At 35.9% G+C, this 13,004-nt stretch overlaps 1 protein-coding gene across 4 annotated transcripts in view; it reads left to right on the top strand.

The window, feature by feature from the left end:
* The window catches only part of LOC101044777 (complement factor H-related protein 5), a 145,529-nt gene that overhangs the window by 21,741 nt on the left and 110,784 nt on the right, over window positions 1–13,004 (top strand). For 3 of the 4 annotated variants that reach the window (XM_074389698.1, XM_074389696.1, XM_074389697.1), the window contains exons 2-6: window positions 5,378–5,442; window positions 7,871–8,056; window positions 8,694–8,799; window positions 10,749–10,825; window positions 12,224–12,415. In XM_074389698.1, the coding sequence (XP_074245799.1) occupies window positions 5,378–5,442; window positions 7,871–8,056; window positions 8,694–8,799; window positions 10,749–10,825; window positions 12,224–12,415 (626 nt within the window). The remainder of the gene's footprint in view (window positions 1–5,377; window positions 5,443–7,870; window positions 8,057–8,693; window positions 8,800–10,748; window positions 10,826–12,223; window positions 12,416–13,004) is intronic. The other variant, XM_003938145.4, reaches the window with a different exon arrangement.

Genomic DNA, 13,004 nt, shown 5'->3' with positions numbered 1-13,004 from the left:
TTTCATTGAGTTGGTCTTCGACCTCTGATATCCTTTCTTCTGCTTGATCAATTCGGCTGTTAAAACTTGTGCATACTTCACGAAGTTCTCCTATTGTGTTTTTCAGCTCCATCAATTCACTTATATTCCTCTCTAAATTGTGTATTCTTGTTAACATTTCGTCAAATCTTTTTTCAAAGTTCTTAGTTGCTTTAGATTGGGTTAAAACAAGTTCTTTTAATTCACAGAAGTTTCTCATTATCCACATTTTGAAGCCTGCTTCTGTAATTGGAACACACTCGTTCTCCATCAAGCCTTGTTCCGTTGCTGATGAGGAACTGTGATCCCCCGCTGAGGGAGAGGCGTTCTGATCTTGGGCATTCTCAGCCTTTTTTGGCCGTTTTCCTCCCTTCGTTATAAATTTATCCATCTGTGGTCTTTGAATTCACCGTCTTTGTAATTAGGTTTCTGAGTGGACGTCCAACTTACTGATTCTCAGTGCCGAAATCTGAGCAACCCACTGCACCGACCAAATCAGCGGCTTTAAGATTAATGGTGCTTTTCCGACTCTGCACCAAGAACCGTCACTCCAAGGCGCCGGCAAAACCGCCTCGCCGGTCACAAGAGTCGCGCTGGCGACCCGTGGGGCTCCTCCGCTGGGAATCTCCTGGTGCGTGAGCAACAAGAATTCATGTGAAGGTGTGGCATCCTCTCATTCTTTGCATTTTCACTGGGAGCTACAATCCCGAGCTGTTAGTGATCAGCCATCTTGGATCTCTCTCAAGAAGTGTATTTGTCTTAAGAATAATTTTCCAGTTAAATTTCCTTTAAATTTGGCATATATGATTTTTTCACAAATACAATTTTTAACTAAAAAATGTTCTAATGTATATATGCTCTGTTTGCCATTTGCTTTATGCATTAAATCTTATGTTTTTGATATTTTTTCATGCTTTTTAGTAAACATTTATAAAATAAATATGATTATAGATATATAGAACTAAGATAATAGTGGGATAAAAATGACATAGCATCATATTAGCAGGTAATTAAAAATTATAAAACAATGAGACATATACGTATTTATTTTAAATTTGTTTAAACCTAACTCTTTTTTTTTTTTTTTGAGACGGAGTTTCGCTCTTGTTACCCAGGCTGGAGTGCAATGGCGCGATCTCGGCTCACCGCAACCTCCGCCTCCTGGGTTCAGGCAATTCTCCTGCCTCAGCCTCCTGAGTAGCTGGGATTACAGGCACGTGCCACCATGCCCAGCTAATTTTTTGTATTTTTAGTAGAGACGGGGTTTCACCATGTTGACCAGGATGGTCTCGATCTCTCGACCTCGTGATCCACCCGCCTCGGCCTCCCAAAGTGCTGGGATTACAGGCGTGAGCCACCGCACCCGGCCACAACCAACTGTTTTTAAAAAGAAAGAGAACAGCCTTGATTTGTAAAATTTGCTGAGTTTCCTGGTGTAAACTCTCACAATACGGTCAATTTCAAGTTACCAATATGTTATCAGTGAACGTTGTATCAGCAAGAGATATGTATAATTGGCCCCTATGAATCAGTGTGAGCCAGTTCCAGTAAACACTGTTCAAACACATTTAGAGTTAGTACATCTTTCTGTTAAAGTAGCTCTTCTATTAAAATGAAATTACTCTCTTTTTCTCTAGTAATACTTTCAAACTTAAGTTATCATTTGCTTGATATTAATACATTAGCATCATTCTTACTTTGGTTGATACTTTTCTAGCATATTGGTTTTGTCATTTACTCTCTATTTATATGTACAGTTTTATTCAAAGTAATCATCATATACTTGAATTTTCTTTTTTACTTTTATCCAGTCAGACAATCTTTGTATGTCAAGTGTGGTGATGAATCCATTTACATTTAATATAATTACTGATACAGTTCGGTTTAAATCTAGCATACTGCTGTTTATTTTTGTCTTGTTTTTTCTTTCTTTTCTTGCCTTCTCTTATTTTAATCAAGTAGTCTTGACTATCTCATTTTGTCATGTCTAACTAGTTCTTTTATGTATCTCAATATTATTGTTTTAGTGGCTAACCTAGCAATTATAACAAAACATACTTAAATTATTACAATGTATCCTAAATCAGTATTTTTACCACATCAAGACTATGGAAAAAACATCATAACACTTTTATTTTCTTTGCCTTTTTCTGACATTTTTGCTATTATTGTTTCATATTATGCTCCTGAATTTATTAAAAACACTATAAAATGTGGCCATTGTTGATTTAAACCATCAATGACCTTTTTTATTGGAGTAAAATACACTTAGCAAAATGTTTACCATGTTTCAGTAGCTTTTTTATTTACCCATATATTTATTTTCTTCAGTTCTGCTTATTCCTTTTTGTACTTCTTTGCTCACATTTTAGATCAGTTTCCTTCAGCCCAGAGAACTTTAGTATATTTCTTTTTTTTTTTTTTTTTTTTTTTTTTGAGACAGAGTTTAGCTCTTGTTACCCAGGCTGGAGTGCAATGGCGCGATCTCGGCTCACCGCAACCTCTGCCTCCTGGGTTCAGGCAATTCTCCTGCCTCAGCCTCCTGAGTAGCTGGGATTACAGGCACGCGCCACCATGCCCAGCTGATTTTTTGTATTTTTAGTAGAGACGGGGTTTCACCATGTTGACCAGGATGGTCTCGATCTCTTGACCTCGTGATCCACCCGCCTCGGCCTCCCAAAGTGCTGGGATTACAGGCTTGAGCCACCGCGCCCGGCACTTTAGTATATTTCTATAGTTGAGTCTGCTCTTGTTGAATTCTTTCTGTTTGTTTGCCTAAGAATGTGTTTCTATTCTCTTTCATTTTTGAAGTTTATTTTCACCATTTATAGAGTTCTCTGCTGACTTGTAATTTTTAGCACTTTAGTAATGCTAAGACATATATATTCAGACTTTAGTATTTACTGCTACAGACTTGACTGTTATTTTTACTATTCTCTTGGAAAAAAATTATTTTTCTTTTTTTTTTTTTTTTTTTTGAGACGGAGTTTCGCTCTTGTTACCCAGGCTGGAGTGCAATGGCGCGATCTCGGCTCACCGCAACCTCCGCCTCCTGGGCTCAGGCAATTCTCCTGCCTCAGCCTCCTAAGTAGCTGGGATTACAGGCATGCGCCACCACGCCCAGCTAGTTTTTTTGTATTTTTAGTAGAGACGGGGTTTCACATGTTGACCAGGATGGTCTCGATCTCTCGACCTCGTGATCCACCCGCCTCGGCCTCCCAAAGTGCTGGGATTACAGGCTTGAGCCACCGCACCCGGCCAAAAAATTATTTTTCATCTGTCTGTGATATGGTTTGGCTCTGTGTCCCCACACAAAACTCATCTTAAATTTAATCCCTATAATCACCACATGTCAAGGGAGGAACTCAGTGGGAGGTGATGGGATCATGGGGGTGATTTCCCCCATTGCTGTCCTCATGATAGTGAGTGAGTTCTTATGAGATTTAATGGTTTTATAAGCATCTAGCATTTCCCCTACTTGAACTTACCTCCCCGGGTACCATGTGAAGAAGGTCTTACCTTCCTCTTCACCTTTCACCATGGTTGTAGGTTTCCTGAAGCCTCTCTAACCATGTGAAAATGTGAGTCAATTAAACTTTTGTTAAAAAATGAACTACCCAGTCTCAGGTAATTCTTTATAGTAGTGCAAAATGGACTAATACTGTAAATTGGTACTGAGGTGGTAAGGGCACTACTATAAAGATACCTCAAAATGTGGAAATGACTTTGAAACTGGGTAATGGGCAGAGGTTGGAACAGTTTGGAGGTCTCAGAAAAAGACAGGAACATGTGGGAAAGTTTGGAACTTTCTAGAGACTTGTTGAATGGTTTAGACCAAAATGCTGATAGTGATGTGGAATATGAGGTCCAGGCTGAGGTAGTCTCTGATGAGGATGGGGAACTTAACAGGAACTGGAGCAAAGATCACTCTTAACTGTGCTTTAGCAAAGATACTGGCAACATTTTGCCTCTGCCCTGGAGATCTGTGTAACTTTGAACTTGAGAAAGTTGATCTGAAATTGCAACTTATGTTTAAAAGGGAAGCAGAGCATAAAAATTTGGAAAATTTGCAGCCTGATGATGCAATAGAAAAGAAAAGACAACTTTCTTGGGGGAAATGCAGCCCACTGCAGAAATTTGCATAAAAAATGAACCAAATGTTAATCACCAAAATAAGGGGAAAATATCTTCAGGGAATATCAGAGATCTTTGAGGCAGCCTCTCCCATCACAGACCTAGAGGCCTAGGAAGGAATGGTTTTGCAGGCCTGGGCCCCACTGCTGTGTGCATCCTCAGGACTTGGTGGTCTGTGTCTTAGCTGCTTCAGCTGCAGCCATGGCTAAAAGGGGCCAACAGACAGCTTGAGCCATTACTTCAGAGGATGAAAGTCCTAAGCTTTGGCAGCTTTCACATGGTGTTGGTCCTGTGGGTACACAGAATTCAAAACCTCCACCTAGATTCATAGGATGTATGGAAATGCTTAGATGTCCAGAGGTGTGTTGCAAGTGGGGATCCCTCATGGAGAACCTCTGCTAGGTCAATGAAGAAGAGAAATGTAGGATTGAAGCCCCCACACAAAGGCCCCACTGGGGTACTACATAGTGAAGCTGTGGGAAGAGGGCCACCCATTCTCCAGACCCCACAATGGTAGGTCCACTGACAGCTTGCACTCAATGCCAGCAATGAAAGCAGCCAGGGCAGGGGGGCCTTACCCTGTAAAATCACTGAGACAGATCTTCCCCAAACTGTGGAAACTCACTTCTTGCATCAGTGTAACCTGAATGTGAGACATAGAATCAAAGGAAATTATTTTGGAACTTTAAGGCTTAATAATTGCCCTATTGGATTTCAGACTTTCACAGACCCTTTGGCACCTTTTGTTTTGGCCAATTTATCCTATTTGGGATGGGAGCATTTTCCCAGTACCTGTATTCTTGTATCTTGTAAATGACTAATGTGCTTTTGATTTTATGAGCTCATATGTGGAAAGGACTTGCCCTTTCTTAGATGAGACTTTGGACATGGACTTTTGGGTTAATGCTGAAGTGAATTAAGACTTTGAGAGCTGTTGGGAAGCCGTGATTGTGTTTTGAAATGTGAGAACATGAGATTTTGGAGCAGCCAAGAGGCAGAATGATATGGTTTGGCTCTGTGTCCCCACCCAAATCTCATCTTAAATTGCAATCCCCATAATCTCCGTGTGTTGAGGGAGGGACCCAGTGGGATGTGATTGGATCATGGGGGCAGTTTCTCCCATGCTGTTCTCATGATAGTGAGTGAGTTCTCATGAGATTTGATGGTTTAATAAGCATCTGGCATTTTCCCTGTTTGTGTTTCTCTCTTCTGCCACCATGTGAAGAGGTCCCTGCTTCCCCTTCCACCATGATGGTAATTTTCATGAGGCCTCCCCAGCCATGTGCAACTGTGAGTCAGTTTTACCTCTTTTTAAAATAAATTTCCCAGTCTTGGGTGTTTCCTTATAGCAGTACAAAAATGGACTAATATAGTCTGCTTTTAAGAGTTTGCCTCTAATCTTAGGTTTTCAGCAGAGTATCAGTATAGGTTTTCTTGGTATATAGCATTTTGGGGGTTTGTTGAAATTTCGATTTTGTGAGTTTATTTCTTTCATCAATTCTGGAAACCTTTCAGCTATTGTTTCTTTAAATACTGCCTATGTTCATTTTCTCCTCTATTGTTAGAATTTCAATAAAACATGTTTTATCACTTGACTCTACACCACACATTTTTTGTACTCTGTTTTGTTTGTGGTTGTGTACACACTTTTGTTTTTCTATACTTCAGTTTGGATATTTTTACATGACACTTTCTCTAAGTTCAATAAGTTTCTATTGTGCTGTTTTCATTTGATTCTTAACACCTCTGACAAATTGTTATTTCTGATATTTTTGAAATTCACATGATTTATTATGAGTCAATTTTATTTTGAATTTCTTTAAAAAATTTTTTCCATCTATTTTCTTTAATTCCTTTATCTATTTTAAAGACCTTAACACTAATTCTAGCACCTGAATCTGAATGTCTACTTCTACTGAATATTTATTTTCTCTATTTGTTCATAGTTGTTTTGCTTCTTTGTGTATCTTTTAATTTTTATTGAAATCATATTTTTAAACAAAAAAAGTAATGACAAAAGTTTATATAACTTACTCTCACCAACAAGATTGTTCACTGTTTCTTTAGCCACTCAAAAATTTAACTCAGAGGGACCTGGGTAACACTTTTAGTTTGAGTCAGTCCCACTTCTCATTTCTAAAGTCTCAAATAATAAACCTTCTTAGGTTTTAAAAATCAGTAATCTGGTTAGTTTCTTCTATCCTAAGAGACTAATAAACACACACACACACACACACACACACACACACACAGAGTATATACATATACACATATATACATATGGAAATATATATATGTATACTATATATGTGTGTGTCTATATATTAGTCTTTTGAGATAGAAGAACCTACCACCATGTTATATTAACATCATATATATAACAATACACAAAACATCATATATATTATATATATGAGTATATGATATATATAATAAAAGCTCTTTTGTATGTGTTTGCTTTTCTGCTGTTTTGACATCTGCTCATATATATGTATATATGTATCTTAAATGCTCATATATGTATCAAACAACAGAAAAGTGAACATACATATATAGAGAGAGCTTTTATTGTATACATTATATTATATATATATATATATATATATATATATATATATATATATATATACAGCTTTTCTGCTGTTTTGACATCTGGTCTTATATATCACCTGGAGTGACTTTCAAATATGGCATGTTTTGATGAGCATTCAAGTTGTATATTTGAGTCAGTCCCCTTTTCTTATTGAGACTTTTTCTATGAGACAATGGGAAAGTCAGTCTTCTCATAAGAAGCTACCTAGACTCTAGGAAAGCAACCTGATTTGGCAAAGTTTTAGAACTTTTCATGCTAGATATAACCTCCTCATGTTTGGTTCTTTCTTACCTCATTACCATTATTCCATTCAGGCTAAATAGAGGCCTGATCTTCAGTCCATATGCAGAGTTGACAAACATAACCAGGTAAAAAATGGCCAGAGACCCTATGTTTACTTGAAACATGTCCTTCCTACTTAGGTTCGGTTCATTTAATTGTCTTTGTTTCCACAACTTTCCTTTGAACACACACATGCACACAGAATTTGTTGTTCCAATTTGCAGTGGGAGCGTTTTTCTTTTCCATCCTATTGTATCTTATTTGGAGCATTCCATATAATTTTGTGTTAGCTTATCATGCTTCATTTTTGCAAATAGAATTTATCTACATGTATATTGCAATAAGATACATGTAATGCATATTATACATCTCTTTGATTACTTATTTAATAATTGGCTGCCCTACTAGAATGCAGATACTTTGAGAACAGATACTTTGTTTCCTCAGTGTTTTTTTTTTTTGTTTATAACTTAGAATAGTGCTTAATAAATATTTTCCAAATTAATGAAATAATAGTAGAATGCTTACCAGCAATTAAGAGTAATATAACAAAATATATTTAATGCTTTGGAAAGTTATTAGGTTATTTTCTCACAGTGAACATTCTTATAAAATTATGTAGGTACAAATTTTATAAGGTGAAGTGCATTCCTACACTACATGCAGAAATGTATGTTTACTCGATAGATATGGGGGTAGGGGAGAGAGAGAGAGAGAGAGAGAGAGAAATTTAGGTAGACTTATAACTGTATAGGCATTTTTAAAAGCAACAATTAGTTAAACATACCGTTAGTACATATAACTTTATGCTTTAAGCACTTATTTTGTTTTTATTGTTTGTAGATTGCAATGAACTTCCTCCAAGAAAAAGTACAGAAATTCTGACAGGTTCCTGGCCTGACCAAGCATATCCAGAAGGCACTCAGGCTGTCTATAAATGCCGCCCTGGATATAGATCTCTCGGAAATATAATAATGATATGCAAGCTTGGAACATGGGTGGCTCTTAATCCATTGAAGACATGTCAGAGTAAGTACTTCGTACATTTGTGAAGTTTATGAAAACTTCCGGTTGTGAAAATACTTAAGATTTAATATTGTAGCAATTATGGCTGAATTATATCACGATTGTCACTCAAATACAAAATTATACCTCATCATTTTTTTTGAGTCAGAGTCTGGCTCTGTCACCCAGGCTGGAGTAGTGCAGTGGCGCAATCTCGGCTCACTGCACCCTCTACCTCCCGGGTTCAAGCAATTCTCCTGCCTTAGCCTCCCAAGTAGTTGGGACTACAGGCATGTGCCACCACATCTGACTATTTTTTGTATTTTTAATAGAGATGGGGTTTTACCATAATGGCCAGGCTGGTCTCAAACCCCTGGCCTCATGATCTGCCCGCCTTTGCCTCCTAAAGTGCTGGGATTACAGGCGTGAGCCCCCATGCCCGGCCAATACATCATCAGTTTTAAAAATGGGTGGTCATCCTCCAAAATTCAAAAAGCAAGCATATAGTTTAAGTTCAGTTATGAAATAATAGCTTTGCCATATTTAATTTTCTTATATTCAGTCTGTCTTATATAATATCAAATATCCTCATTCCCCCACTTCTACATAAAATATATTCCTTGTTATTCCATACTAATTCATATCTTTTTTTTCATTTTAGAAAGGCCCTGTGGATTTCCTGGAGAGACTCCCTTTGGTTCTTTTAAGCTCACAGTAGGAAATGCATTTGAATATGGTGCAAAAGTTGTATATACATGTAATGAGGGGTATGTAGTCCATACCAAAAGAGGCTTATTATTAAGATAGTAAATGGAAACTGTACTACTTTGTATGTTTTAAAAGTTGTTGTATTTTTCTATGAGCATTTAAAAAAGTAATACGCAATTACCTGAAAATTTACCTGTGATGGAAATAATTATATCTGGATACCACATTATCTCCTTAACATTGAAAAATTTAAATAAAGTATAACTTCTCTCATAGGGTATAATTATAGGAGACTGGGAAACAGTAAGTATGCACAGATATAATTATTCACCCAACAAATCTTCACTACATTATATTTTGTGCAGAGTATCATGGGAGTTCAATGTATCAGGAACAATAGGAATTGTAACACGTTTATATTGTATGGTAACTGTTTTGACAGATTTTATAAAATGTGAAGGAAGCAAGACTTTTACCTACAACTAGTGTTACTTCATGTCCCAGGCCTGCAAATTATTCTTACCTCATGGACTAAAAGTACTGTTCTTTCAGAATCATTGACTCTGTTCCTTCCAACAAACTACTTGGTTTTCATTGGGAGATTCTTCCCTGTACATCCTCAGTGCTCTTTTGTCCCCCTTATTCTCTGCTAGATCAAAAACTACTTTGAAGAAAAATTTATATATGGGAAAACCAGGATTAGATCACTGTAATCTTATACTTAATAAACAGACATGTAATCAAATATTACAAATAGAATAACATTATTCTTCTCTCATGGTTTTCTTAATTTGAAACAGTAAAATATAATAGTTTAAAGCTTAGGCACTGGAGTAAGCCTGCTTTTCTCTACCACTTAACACTTACGGGTATTTATAAAAATATCTCTTCACTTCCATTTTCTCTCCTACAAAACAGAAACATTTTATGTACGATCGTCGGAAAAATTAGTAAGACACACATTTGCAGCCCTTAGAAGAGATCTTGAGATACTGTAGATACCAAATAAGTATAATTTTTTATGAATTTATTCTCTCCTTAGTCACTACCTGAGGGAGGTTTTTCAAATACATTTTTAGCCCTTCAATCATTACTGCTGATTTTATCACACATAACCAAATAGGTTATAATTTCCTGGGCCTCAATTTTTAAAATTTGCTATCCTCCTCACCTCTGAAATATTTATTTTACTACAGGCTTGCATCCTCTCTTTAAATTCAGCACTTGACTTTGCAAAGGATATAAAAATGTATAGATCTGAAGCCTCTAGCAATGATTGCACATTTTGCACATGCCCTGGGAACTTATAATCAAGTAGAGCATTTTAGATTCAAAGGGCAGGCTTGATGGGTTACTAAAATTATGTAAATTCGACATTAGATGGATTGGATAAGCAGAGTTGATTCACTGAGTATTCTCTGAAAAGAATTTCTAGGATAGAGATGGGGAGATGGAGGCAAATGCTGAAAAGTAAATTACACAGTAACAACTTTCGGGGTGCTCTATCTTTATTTATGTAGAAAGCCTAAGATGTTCAGAAAGTATCAGAATCGTGGAGGGCAGAAATATGGTGTAAGATTGGAGGGGGGAAACATAAGGTTAGCTATTGGTTACTATATTTTTAGCTTTTGTTTTAGAGATAGTTCATGGAGCTTAGTATATTATTGGATTTAACTAATTACCTACTTCAGTGAAAAACAAGAATACGGTGTCTGAAACAATAATGAGTTTGTCATGAACCAAGGATTATGATTATTCCCAGTTCATGCACCAAGAAGGAGAGAAAGATAAAGGTGAGGGGGAGACAGACAGAGAGAGAGAAACTTAACAAATCTAGAGAGAAAGAGGGTGAGGGAGGAGGAAGGAAAAACAAACAAAAAAAGAAACAAAATGCATATGCTGTTAATTTTTCTTGATATTGAGTCTCTGGACACTCAGAATGGCACTGAGTTTAAAACTGCATATAAGCACGCATTATCTCACCACTCTGCTATTTTTGGGTTTTCAGGTTTCAATTGCTAGGTGGGATTAATTACCGTGAATGTGATGCAGATGGATGGACCAATGATATTCCTATATGTGAAGGTAGACGTAAAATTTTTTACAAGTATATTGAAATACCTTAAATATCCAAGATTTTTCACAATGCCTTACATGAAAATATCTTAAAGTCTTTAATTAAATATTTTTTTGTTTCTCATATAATGTAGACTGGGAATCTCATCTTTTTATTACTACATTCTTGGTGTTTCAAAAGCCAAATACGAATGCAACCTGATCTGATCTAGTAATTGAAGTATTAGACATTACGGAATCTAAAACTCATTTTTATTTCCTTTTGGATTCTAATGACTAGAAATGCATATAAGCATCATTAGCTAAATAAAGACCAGAATTACACCTTTATTAATGAAGAGGCACTCACCCAATAACCACCCAAATGCAGGGATCTATGATAAAAGCTGAAGTAGAGAACATGATTGAGACATCCCACCAACAGAGGTTGTCCTGTGAACTTGCCTTTACTGAAAAGAGGAATAAACTAGGAGCGAGCTCTGTTATTTCTTACTGGTCTATAAAGCTAACAGAGAAATGAGAAAAACGTACGTTCTGTTTTCATGTTTTTAACTAATAATCCCACTCTCTAGTCTTATGGAAATGAAATAATCAATCAGAGCAGTATTTCCTAATTCCACACAGTCAGTAGTAAGTGGAGAGACAGAAGTGTGATAATCATTCAAAAATTCTGTTAACTACAGAAGGTAATGCAAGTTTTTCATCTATGGAAATGAGATGAAGATTAATGTTTTAGAGAGCATCTACTTTGAAACCAACTGGGATGCTTGTTAAAAATTAAAATCTTTGGTTACTAAAAATGACCTGCTCAATTAGTATCTTTAAGGTGAAAATGCAGGAAGATTGTCCTAAAAATTTTTATTTTAACAAGCATACTGAGTCATTCTATAGTATAATAAAGTTTGACTACGACTTTAGAGAAATTGGAAAATATTAAGTAGAATCAAAAGAAGTACTCAAATTATTTTGGACACTGATGTTGAAGAGGATGAAAAATTAAGGATGATTTCTCTATTGAAGTTAATGTCATAAAGTTTGCTTTTACATCTTTTAGGAATGTGGTGCTATATTATTCTGGAGCATAAATGAAAATGTTGTATTTAATTATCCCAAGCTTTGTGTTTCTTAATTATTTAAAAATACTTGTTTGTTCATACAAAAATACAAGCTAGCATTCACAGTAGTAATTTTCACTGTCCACTCCCATAGAAAATATCAGGAATAAACATTCCATTTGCTTGTTTCTTAGCAGCATGTATCTCTAGCAAACAGGTATATCAAATGCTTCTAAAAAGAATTTAAATAATTTCCTCCAGTCTTATCCTGAGGGAAAATTTATACATACATATGTTTTTCATAATACATTTTTAAAATTTCATTAGAAAACATTACATTTATTTTCTTCAGTTGTGAAGTGTTTACCAGTGACAGCACCAGAGAATGGAGAAATTATCAGTGGTGCAATGGAATCAGACCGAGAATACCATTTTGGACAAGTAGTACAGTTTGCGTGTAATCCAGGCTACAAGATTGAAGGAGATAAAGAAATACATTGTTCAGGTGATGGTGTTTGGAGTAAAGAAACACCAAAGTGTGTGGGTAAGATACACTTACTGTTTGAGTATTTTTAGCCTTTTAAATAAAAATATACATTTAAAACATCATTCATTCTAAAGAATATCAGCAATATTAACAATAGCTAATGTTTGTTGAGCACTTACTATATGCCTGTAATTGATCTTAGTTCTTTGCATGCGTGACTTCATTTTACCTTTCAAACAACTCTATCATTTATTTAATGTTATCACTTTTATTTTATAATTGAAGAGACTAATGCAAAGAAGTTAAATTACGTGCCCTGGATTATCATGGCATACAAGTTAGGATTTAAACATAGGTTATCTGACATCAGAGTCCATGTTTTAACCATAACTCCAGGGTACTTGCTTCTTAGGCTGAAAGAGAATGCTAAGTATTTCTGCTGCAAGTTGTAATATTGACCTCTGGAATAGACATCTGTTTTTAATTTTGAAAGTCAAAGATTCGTTATGTATTTCCAGCGATGGATTAGGATGACTTTCTGTTTTTGAATAACACTTCTAGGAAGCAGACCTGTTTTATATTTGTTCTATAAGTTTACTATAAATATTGCCGAATTGAACAGAATCTACTAAATAAATCTTTGTCT

The sequence above is a fragment of the Saimiri boliviensis genome, chromosome 19, assembly GCF_048565385.1.
Source record: "Saimiri boliviensis isolate mSaiBol1 chromosome 19, mSaiBol1.pri, whole genome shotgun sequence".
Lineage (NCBI taxonomy): Eukaryota > Metazoa > Chordata > Mammalia > Primates > Cebidae > Saimiri > Saimiri boliviensis.
This window is presented reverse-complemented; position numbering and strand designations above follow the sequence as displayed.